The sequence below is a fragment of the Gallinula chloropus genome (assembly GCF_964237585.1).
Source record: "Gallinula chloropus genome assembly, chromosome: 2".
Taxonomy (NCBI): domain Eukaryota; kingdom Metazoa; phylum Chordata; class Aves; order Gruiformes; family Rallidae; genus Gallinula; species Gallinula chloropus.
This window is the reverse complement of record NC_140086.1, coordinates 110,690,778-110,701,912: the sequence shown is the minus strand read 5'-3', so window position 1 is coordinate 110,701,912 and position 11,135 is coordinate 110,690,778. Positions and strand designations below refer to the sequence as shown.

Here is an 11,135-nt window from a genome sequence, read left to right as displayed (position 1 = left end):
ACAGCTACAGAAAAACACTGGAATATGCCACGTGTACCCGGAACTACAGGACTATACAAAGGGGACTCCAGAAGGGTGAGGGGCGTGCCGTTTGCAGGAGCAAGGGTCTCCTCCGGACGCCCAGCGCTGATATTTGCCTATATCTTGCGGGCTTGCTTAATTAATAAATTGTTGTTTGGCTTTATCAACTGGAGTATGTCTCAAATTTATAACAATTTGGTGCCGTGACTCGGATGCAACTCACAAGATGGGACTCTTGGTCTTATCAGGGAGGCGCCCCGCCTGTTGTTTGGCGGCCTTGGTAGCCCATTTCCCATCTCGATTGCACCGACGAACCCAAATTCCAAGATATTAGGCAAAGGAGGCCGGCAGACCCTATAAACTTTGTGCACAAAGGTCCGGACGAAGACGCAGGACGCGTGAGTATCTGGGGGGGAAATCCGTTCGGTCTGGGTCGGGGATCCTGGAAGCGCGGCGAGTGTGTGTGTGCATGAGAGGGGGACCGGCAGCTCGCATTCCCCAAGCGAGTGCGGACCCTCAGTAGTGCGGTTCTCATTGCCCGCGAGGGCGTGAGCCACGAACCAGGGGAAGCGAGTGAATATATTGTTGACTGAGTGCGCTCCAGACGATGGGACAGAAGAAGAGCAAGCTGTCTGATCCCATGGGTAGCCCAAGGGTAGTGCTACACGGTAAGCCGCCAGACAGTCCTTTGGGGTTAATGATTGCCCACTGAGGGGACTAGCTGTCTAGGCGATGAAAGAATAAAGAGTGTATGATATGGGTAACGTAAACTGTGTAACTACAGTGTGACCTCCTGAGAGTGAACAGGGAAAATTTGGATACTACAGTGTGGCCCTCTCAGGATGTATTGCCCCTGTGAAGTTTGTACGTAATTATAGGATGGCCGCCTCTAAGGCAGTCAGTATCTCTAATGATGCTTCTTCCCTGGCCTGGGGGATAGATAAGTTTTGCAATCTTGAGATGCACTGATCTTGTCCCTTACCCCAGGGACAGGATTGGGTGAAAAACTGCTGGCTCCATTAAATTATCTGGGCTGGCAGAATCAGTGCAAAAAGGCTGTGTGTATTCAAGCATGTATGAGCCATGGAGGCAAGGCATTCCCCTTGCCACACCTTAAACCACTGATTAGGGGTCTTCCTGATAGCTTGAAAATCTATGTGCAAAGCCTAAAGGAAAAGATTCTGCGAGCAATTGATCACAATACTTGCTACCCCAACTAGCAGAAACAGCCTGTTTTAACATGGGAGATTTAAGAAACCTAATCATAGAAGGTATAAAGGAGGCTGCTCCTAAGTCTCAAAACTTTACTAAAGCCTTTGAGATTGAGCAGGAAAAAGATGAGATACCCTCAGTGTTTTTACAGCGACTGAGAGATCAAATGAGAAAATATTCGGGTATGAATCCTGAAGATCCTGTAGCACAAGGTCTTCTGAAAGTTTATTTTGTGACTAAAGCATGACCTGATATTAGGCGAAAGGTACAGAAGATAGATGGTTGGAGTGAAAGATCTTTGGAAGATTTACTAAGAGAGGCTCAGAAAGTGTTTGTGAAAGAGTAAGAAAAGAGGAAGCAGAAAGCAAAAATGATGGTATCTGCTGTTGATGAGGTAGTAAAGAAAAGAACAGAGCCAGTCTCACCGAGAGGCAGAGGGAAAAGCTGGACAAAAGGAAGTGGGAGGGGTGTGAGAAACATGAATGAAGGAGGAATTGGCGGAGGTAGGAGAAAACTTTGGCAATCCCTATGGGCTGGTTTTCTCTCAGCAGGATGTTACGGGTGTAGCAAACAGGGACATCTTAAGTGAGAATGTCCTGAGCTAAGAAAAGAAGAAAGGGTAATTCCCTTCATGTCCTTTGAACATGAATAGGGAAGTCAGGGGTTTATTAATTTAAGGTCCTACCAAGAACCCTTGATAAAATTGAAGGTGGGACCCCAGGAGGAGGAGGATGTTGTCTCCCTGGTTGAGCTTCTAGGACTTCCTTAAATTTTATACCTCAAGGACTGAAGCTATCAGACCAAAGTATAACTGTATCGGGGTAAAAGGGAAAGGATTCCCAGTCCCCATGTTTGAAAAATACCACTTTAAGATTAGGTGATGAGAAAATTTGTGGGCAATTTATATATCCCTGATTCCGGAACTAATTTATTGGGAAGAGATTCGATAATACAATTAGGATTGGAATTGAAAACCCAGGATGACCAAATTGTGGTATCCATGGCTTTACTAACAGAGGAAGATGAAAACCAAATTGATCCAATAGCGTGGGTGCGAGAGGGTAATCGAGGTGGATTAAACATTACCACTTTAAAGATTAAACTTAAAAGGGACAATGAAATTATTTGCCAAAAACAGTATGCTATTTCATTGGAAGGCTGTAAAAGTCTCCAACCATTTATAGAGAGTTTAATTAAAGATAAGCTTTGGAAACCATGTATGTCTCCTTTTAATACCGCAATCTTATCAGTAAAAAAAAAAAAGACAACAAACAAACAAACAAACAAAACCCCCGATGGGTCATATCCTTTGGTACAGGATTTAAGACAGTTAAACCAAATAGTTCAAGTGCGTCACCCAGTAGTTCCTAAACCTTACACTCTATTGAGTAAAATACCAGATGACCACAGATGGTTTAGTGTGATTGATTTAAAGGATGCTTTCTGGACCTGTCCACTGGACCCTGATAGTAGAGACATGTTTGCTTTTGAATGGGAAGATCCTTTCACAGGACAAAAGCAACAAATTATTTAGATGGACAGTTTTACCTCAGGGATTCACTGAATCACCAAATTTATTTGGACAAGCATTGAAACAAGTATTAGAAAAGTTTAAAGTCCCAACTGAAGTCACCCTTCTACAATATGTAGATGATCTTTTAATCTCAGGGAAAAATAAGAGAATCGTAAAGGAAACAACAAATGCTTTGCTAAATTTCCTAGGGAAACAGGGACTAAAAGTATCAAAAAAAACAAACTGCAGTACATGGAAAAGAAAGTTAAATATTTAGGACATCTAATCAGTGAAGGGAGACAGAAAATAAACCCTGAGAAGATAAGAGGAGTAGTTGAGTTACTTCTGCCGAAAACTAAGAAAGAGCTGTGAAAATTTTTGGGATTGACAGACTATTGTCGCCTATGGATTGAATCATTTGTACTAAAAACAAAGGGATTATATTTTAAATTGTTAGAAGAGCCTAATGACTTGGTATGGAGTAATGAAGAAAAAGAATTAATACAAGGATTAAAACAAAACTTGATCACTACTCCTGTGTTGGCACTGCCCTCCCTTAACAAACCATTCCACTTGTTTGCTACCATAGATAAGGAAACAGCCCTGGGGGAGAGGGGGGGAGTTACTCAAAAGTGGGGAGGCAAACGACAGCTAATTGCCTATTTATCTAAACTGCTGGACCCAATATCCCGAGGGTGGCCTGAATGTGTACAGGCAGTAGCAGCCACAGCCCTCTTGGTGGTAGAAAGCAGAAGGCTAACTTTTGGAAGAGCACTTATAGTAAGCACTCCACATCAAGTAAGGACAATTCTGACTCAGAAGGCAGGAAGAGGTCTCACTGATTCTAGGATTTTGAAGTATGAGGCAATTTTAATGGAAAAAGATGATTTAGTTATAACTGCTGGATCATGCCTCAATCCTGCCACCTTTTTATCAAAAGGGGAGACTAATAACCAAGAACTTGAGCATAACTGCTTAGACATAATAGAATATCATACTAAAGTGTGACCTGACTTGAGGGACATACCCTTGCCAACAGGTCTCCGTTTATTTACCCACTGGGTAGTACAGGCACTAGTGGACCACTTTGGAACCAAGTATATGTGTATTGAAATTTATAAAATCGCCAAAAGGATGGTGGGAAAGTGCCTGACATGCCAGAAGGTCAATAAACAACAACTCAGAAAAAAAGATACCGGGGGGGAGGGACCCTCTCTTGTGTTGCTTACCACAGATACTGCGGTTTGAACGGCCGAAAGAGGTTGGACGCACGAGCAGAATAAAGACCAGTTCGAGAATCTCGGTGGGAAACTACAAACAATCCTGACAACTTAAACGCCACCTTTCGAAGAACCAGCGAGTAAAACTGTCTATGAATGACAATTTATTTTGTTCAAATGTTGGATGTATATGTTATACTTTCTTTTGTTTTGAGTGTCGAGTGCGTAAAGACAATTGGTGGGTACATTATAGAGAAGAGAATATACCCCAGACATTTGTGAAAAAAATGTTATTGGGCAGAAAGAAAACTAACCGAATTAACCCTTAAATTAGCAGTAAAAATTGGAGAGATTATCCAAGGGTCTGAAGAGTGGTGGAGGATATATACAAAAGGGATAAATCCCAAATTAGGTTGTACATATCCTAATGAATATAAACAAGCTAGCTCAAAAATAATTCGGGTAGTGTGCCGGTCCCAGGTGAAACATTTGGATTGTTCAGCCCTGGAAGTGAAACATAAAAATTGGGAAGCCTATAACACTCGTAAGCAGAGGACAGGAAGAACCCCTGAAGACTATGACTGCTGCCGAGAAGATGGAACACCTTGCTGCTCCAAGCAACGGAGTAGGCAAAGGAGGCAGAGGCATAAGGAAATCGTGGGGTATTAAGCCCTCCAGTCCTATCACGAGATGGCTCCATACACCAAGGCTGAAAAAGGCACCAGATACCCAAGAACCAGAAAATACCAAACAAAAACGATTGAGTCCAAGCGTCACCACTCTAGAATAGTTATTATGAACCCACCAATTGCCTTAAATAAAGGGGGGCTAATAATTGTATTTTTATAGATTTATTTAAATTTTGTATTTTGTTATTTGGGGACTGGGACCGCATTAGATCCAAGGCAAAACGTATTGGGTTACATTATCTCAAGCTTTGAATGCACTAGCACTTTTTGTGCTAGTCTTGCCACACCAAGTACTCCATTTATCACATGTTTGGTAGGAGTGCCACTGAATAGTTCCACCTGGAAAGTTTTTGAGGTTGCAATGAGTAAAATAGCAAGATGTCCTTATATTTATAATGCCAGTGAGGGCATGACAAGGTATGATTCTTGGGATGATAGAGTCCCAATTGGTCCAGAACCACAGGAACTGGAATTAATGGATTCTTTGAATACCAGCTATTGTATATACATAGATGCTGCCAAGTACCCATGTAACGAAGGTGATCACGTTAATGTTTCTTGAATGATGACCTAAAACCGATTTAGAAAAAGAAGAGGCATCGATGCTATTATCTCAAAAAGCTGTTAGTCGGTTTGAGAAACAAATTGGTCAAAATTGAAAGGGGGGATTGTAATAAGTAATTGTTCTCAAACCTTCTATGACTGTAAATAAGCAACTAGGGCAAAGGGGAACCATTGTTCCATCACTAGTAACACCCTGAAAGAACTTCAGATCTTGCTGAGTTGGTGCCTGTGGTAGACTATGGCTGTGAATAGGTAACCAGGTCAAAAGGGGAACCATTGTTTTATCACTAGCAACATCCTGATAGGATTAAATGAGTTAACCAAATAAGATACTGAACACAACGTAGAGGAGGACTACGGGGGACCAGGACGACCCCCACTACCAGCTTACACAGCTACAGAAAAACACTGGAATATGCCACGTGTACCCGGAACTACAGGACTATAAAAAGGGGACTCCAGAAGGGTGAGGGGCGTGCCGTTTGCAGGAGCAAGGGTCTCCTCCGGACGCCCAGCGCTGATATTTGCCTATATCTTGCGGGCTTGCTTAATTAATAAATTGTTGTTTGGCTTTATCAACTGGAGTATGTCTCAAATTTATAACAGACACCAGATTTCTTCACCACCTCTTTGGAATAACGGACCCTCATTCTGTTCTTTTTCCGGACCCCTGGCATTCTGCCACCTTTAGCAGATTTACCTGATTTGTGCTTTACCTGAAGCCCCTCTAATAAATACTTATTGCAAAAGTTCCTGGAGGCACCTGACCAACCAGAGAGCACAGAGAGAGGGAATATTTAACCTGTGTATTTGGAGAAGCCTTGTGCAGGTGACAGAGCCGGAGCTTGCCAACAATATGCAAGGGATAGATGTGCCAGCATCTTCGGGGGGGGGGCACAGGGAGCCCTCACAGTCGCTTAGGATATAAGATGAGGGGAAAAAAAAAAAAACCCAACCCTCTTAGCTCCTGACTTTTGATCTCATACTTCTTACCTCCTTGCTACTTCTGTGACTATTTTTAACTATGAGCTTTAACATTCTTGTTCAGACAAGAACAAGCTTAACCGTTAGAACAGGCTTCTTTTGTGTTTTATTGGGGCAGGGGGAATTCAGGAAAAGGCTGTTCTGTATTTTTTTGTGTGGTAATAAATGTTTCCCCTATTTAGGCTGAATAGCCTCAACGGGACACACCTGTGTCCCTCTTACTAGCTGTGATCTGTGCTAATTGAGTGAGCGATGTGCCCATTGAAAGACAATGGAAAAGAATGGAATGAAGATGGATGAATTCAAATGCACCTCTCTAGTGAGGTGAGAACAGTGTTGTTTCATTATTATTATTATTATTAAATTCCTGGAAGTCTCAGGTGGTCCAATTCTGAATTTTCTCATTTGATAGCAAAATTACCTTATTGTTCATGCTTTTGACTCTTAACCCATATCCATTTCTACAGGGAAGTTCAAAACCTTGTTTCTGGAGCAGAGGGAGTTAAACCAGTCAACAGCCTTATAAAGTGACAGTGCAGCTGTTTCTTAAGTAGCGATGGATCTTAATGAAAGGCTGCTCATAAAATTATTATCGCAGCAGCAAGTAGAGGTCCCAACTGATATTAGGCCCCTATTGTGCCAGGCACCGTATGAACACATTAGGAGAGAATAACTTCTCTGCGAGGAATTTAAAACCTCATTAGACAAGACAGAAAGAAGCTGTGCCAGGAATAAGGGTCCCCACGGGGTAAAGAATAAAGAACCCAGTCACAGGGAAAACACATGATAGAGCCCGGAATAACGCTCCAGCTTGTTGCCACTCAGGCTCACCGGCAGCCCAAGAGAAGAAAATGATCCCTACCTAGCAGCTCGGGACCAGTTTGTTTCCACTGACTGAGGGCAAAAATATGAGACTGCCTTTTCTTTTTAAAACACAAATTCCAGTCCTGCATGGGGAAAGCCAAGGGCCTGACCTGGGGCACCTCATCACCATGCATGGGGATGTAATACGGAGGCAGCATGCCCAGATTGTGTAGAGCAGGAGGTCAGCACCACTGCTCAAAACATCAGTCCCTATTCCTATTTGGCTGTCACACCCTCTCTCCTGAGCCCTGCCTTCTTCTAAGCCAGTGTCAAATCTTCTTTGGACTTGAAGTTGGAAGGGGCTGAGCTCCCAAGATACTACTTTTCTTGGAGTCTGTTGGCAGCATTGACAATTAGGCAACTGATGCATTAACATGCCAGAGAGGCTCTGATGTTTATTCATGTGCTGCTCTCGAGGGTTTATTGAATTGATGCCTGGTAAAGCAACTAATGGGAGCCCTTGGCAGGGTACCTTAGATGGATTTCCTTATTATCTCTCGAGATTTTATACTCTCTAGCAAAATCAATATTCAAGCTGGTGCACAATGCAGCTTCTTTTAGCTTCAGGGTTTAAAGATTTATAGGACATCAGGGAAAACCAATGAAGGCAAAAGACAATGACAAAAGAAGTAAAATCCAAATTACACAAATTGCTACTGAACTAGGGTGGGCAAAAGCAACCATTAGGCTTTGAATTTTCTATCTTTGTTAGGGAACCTTTTTTTTCTTTAATTGACTTCCCCCTGCCTGCCCCCTTCCTTTCCTCCCTCCTGTTTTGGTTAGGCTGCACCTTTCCCTTGCACTCCAGAAACTGTGCCCAGGGCAGAGGAAATGCTGAGCATGTAAGAGGGAGTTACAAGTGTTTCAGGTAGCAGTTTTAGGTTTCCGCTGGCAAGAGATGCAGAAAGAGCACTGGAGATCAGGGAGAAGGACCACTGCTGTAACATACTGATGGCCTGTACATCTTAATGTTTTTCCACAGCAGGTCTGATCTGTATTGCCTTGACCTTTGTGGGGCCTCAACAGTCCTGTGAAACAGAGCCAAGGGTTCTATCTATTTTGGAGAGGTGGAATAGGGAGGAAAACCTCCTTTTGCTAGAATACTTCCTCTTTTTGGGGGAGGGGATGGGGGGGCTGGGGGAAAGGGGGAGGAGTCCTGCAGTGCTGTGGTGTCATCAGGTCAGCTTTCCTCAGATGTCAAACTTGCAAATGGCCCAGCGCTAATGCTTTTCATAAGTAATGTAGACCCCCTGCCCCCAGGGTATGACCCCACTGCCTTGTGAGCCTGAAAGCTAATTTGTATGGTTCTAGCTAGCAAGGGCAATTATGATTATCAGTCAGATACGTTATTATTTCATTAATTTGGTGGAGCTATCATTAAGATTCCCACCGTATTTGCTTATGACTGCCCTAGAGGGAAATAAATGATAGAGTTTAAAAGGTTGGTAACACTGTGAGGTTAAATGGGTGCACAGCTGGCTCCCACGGTTACCAGTGCTACCCCCATGCTTTCCTGATCACAAAATTACAGTTTCTTTTCTTTTCCACCTTCAACAGTAGCATTAAGAGGCTTAGTCCAGCTACCAATGTAACATGCTCCAAGGAGTTATGAAATGAAATATCACTCATGCTCTAGGATAAATAATTCAGAAGATTTTTCCCATTCTACTTGCTTAGTGTGTTTTTTATTGCTACGAGGTTACAGCTTAACTGTTAAAACAACATTGAAAATTTGAAAGGTTATCTAGCTATAAATGCAAACAAGTTCATGGCCACAGTGTTTATGGGTGTCTAAATGCTCCATATGGGGGAACCCTATCCTGGCCATGGCTTGCATGAAATAATTTATAATTAAATTTAAATGAGGAACTGGACAGTACATAGCACAAGAAAGCTTTGATAGCAAATGCCAGACCCAGTCCTGGTCAAGAGCACAAATGGTAGAATTCAAATGGCACCAAAGGAACTGCATGATGTTTCTGATCAAGAGTAGCTGCCACCTGCCAATTACTGTATTCTCTACATGAGGACAGGCAGACAGTGGTATCGCATACCTACAGAGCTTTTATGCATCATGCTGCAGTGACACTTGCACAAAGCATCTTGTTTCACGAGAGGAATCATAATGTTGGTGTGACTGAGGTAAGGAATCTTAGCTGTCCTCTATTTCAGGAGACCTCCATCACTGGCATCATTGCCTACCCCTCACCACGCTCTTCATTTGCCTTCCTCCACACACTGAGGTACAACATCTGCAAGTGCAGTTCATAAGAGAGTGGAGGGAGAAAACACTAAGCCAAATTTATTGCTTCTTCCACACAAACTTAGGTGAAGGACCATGCTTTGGTCCTGTTTGCAGGCGGCCTGAAGATACTATCACAACCACAAATCATGACGTATAAACTCTTAAACACTGGATAGTGTGGAAGAGGTGTACAAATCCCATGCGGGGTCTCAAGAAAGGGGCACATTTCAACCAGTAAAATTCATGGCCCAGAAGGCTGTGGAGGATTTTGTCAGTTCCTATGTTATATACCTCTCTCCCCCAATCATTTTATTACCCTGAACATCTGTGGAAACATAGAGGTGCACAGAGCCTCGAGGCTGCTCAGCATGTTTGCCTCCATTTTCTCTTTAAACATGTGCAAATGCTACTTCTATTTGCACCTTCCCAGAGCTGTGATTTGCAACACCAAAGCCTAAATGACACCTAAGATCCCTCCAGAGCATTAAACAAACAAGTCAGTAGGACATCTCACAGTCTGGGAAGTGCTAAATTGGAAGCAGTAGTACAAACTGCACTGCTTTGAAAATGAACCAGTTGAATTTCTTTGCTGTGATCCAAACTTGAGAGGTCTCTTCTCATGGCTTTGTTTCTGCTCTGTGCCCTCCCCAGAAAACTGATTCAATGTTTATAACATAGAGAATCTTGCGTTTGTGATATAATTTTGGTTTTAATTGGATTTATATGAAGCAAATATGAGAAGGAAGAGAACAGCCAGGAGACTACCCACAGTAATAGTATTTAACATTTTATACATCATCAGTAAGCTTCTGGTTTGATAAATGACAGTAGGTACATGCCTCAAAATTAGTCAGAAGCAAGTCAGTAGCAAGTTGAAAGCTAGAAAGTGGCCAGGACTATAAAAGGTAGTTTGAGCTTGAGGTGTAACATTATTTGAAGGACTGTGTTAAAATAGCTGGCTATAACAAAAATACCTTCTAATGGTATCTCCTGGGCTGTCTGCAATTTCCCAGATCTCTCCTCAAAAGTAAGACCCGTTCCTTTTAAATGACTTTGCAAAGAACAGGCCTGTCCCATGTGACTGCCAATGGGAGACTAGTTAAATTTTGCAGTCACAGAATAGTGAAATACTTAGCACCCCTCTGAAACATCCTATAAAAATGCTGACTTTTCTGGCCAGTCACCTCATTGCAAATGAAACTGCTGTGAACCTTCTATAATGCAAGGTCATGTTTGTTTGTTTCTGTGATATACTGTGAATTTCAGGAAACAGGCCCCAATTATTGGCAACACAATCCAGCCGTCTGACCTCCATCATTCTTTGCCTTCTGCTGAATCATTACCTAACGAATTTTGGAATGTTTTCTTCAACTGGAAAAAAAAAAAAGGAAAAAAAGTGTTATTTTCTTTTTTTATGTTGAGAGGATGCCCAAGGCTAGTCTTAAAAGAAACTGGTGCAAAATTATGATGAAATACTATGTTAAATATTTCATTTCCTTGTTCTACACTGTCTGTGGTTCTCATGTGAATTGTGTGCTAAGGAACATGATTCTGCATGATAATATCGGTGGTAATATTAAAAAAAAAATCAAGAAAGTAATATAAGTCTACAATTAAGAGCATTCCCCCCCATGGTGTTCAAGCAGAATTTAACCCTACTTGCTCTTTTAAGAGGATGATCGATACTTAAAAACTGGGACATATGCTTATGTGGAAAAGATCATTAAATGACAATGCAGCTAAGAGATTTTCTAGGCATATTTTATATTAAAAAGACAGCCAAACTTTTTTAATGGTTACATTTTGAGATCAGATAGTCAGAA

General features: G+C 42.2%; 1 protein-coding gene across 1 annotated transcript in view; it reads right to left on the bottom strand.

Moving 5' to 3' along the window:
• Nucleotides 1–10,626: 10,626 nt before the first annotated feature.
• The window catches only part of ITPRID1 (ITPR interacting domain containing 1), a gene marked incomplete at its 3' end in the record, with an annotated part of 47,210 nt that continues 46,701 nt past the window's right edge, over nucleotides 10,627–11,135 (bottom strand). The window contains exon 12 of the mRNA XM_084260645.1: nucleotides 10,627–10,683. Coding sequence (XP_084116771.1) covers nucleotides 10,627–10,683 — 57 coding nt within the window. The remainder of the gene's footprint in view (nucleotides 10,684–11,135) is intronic.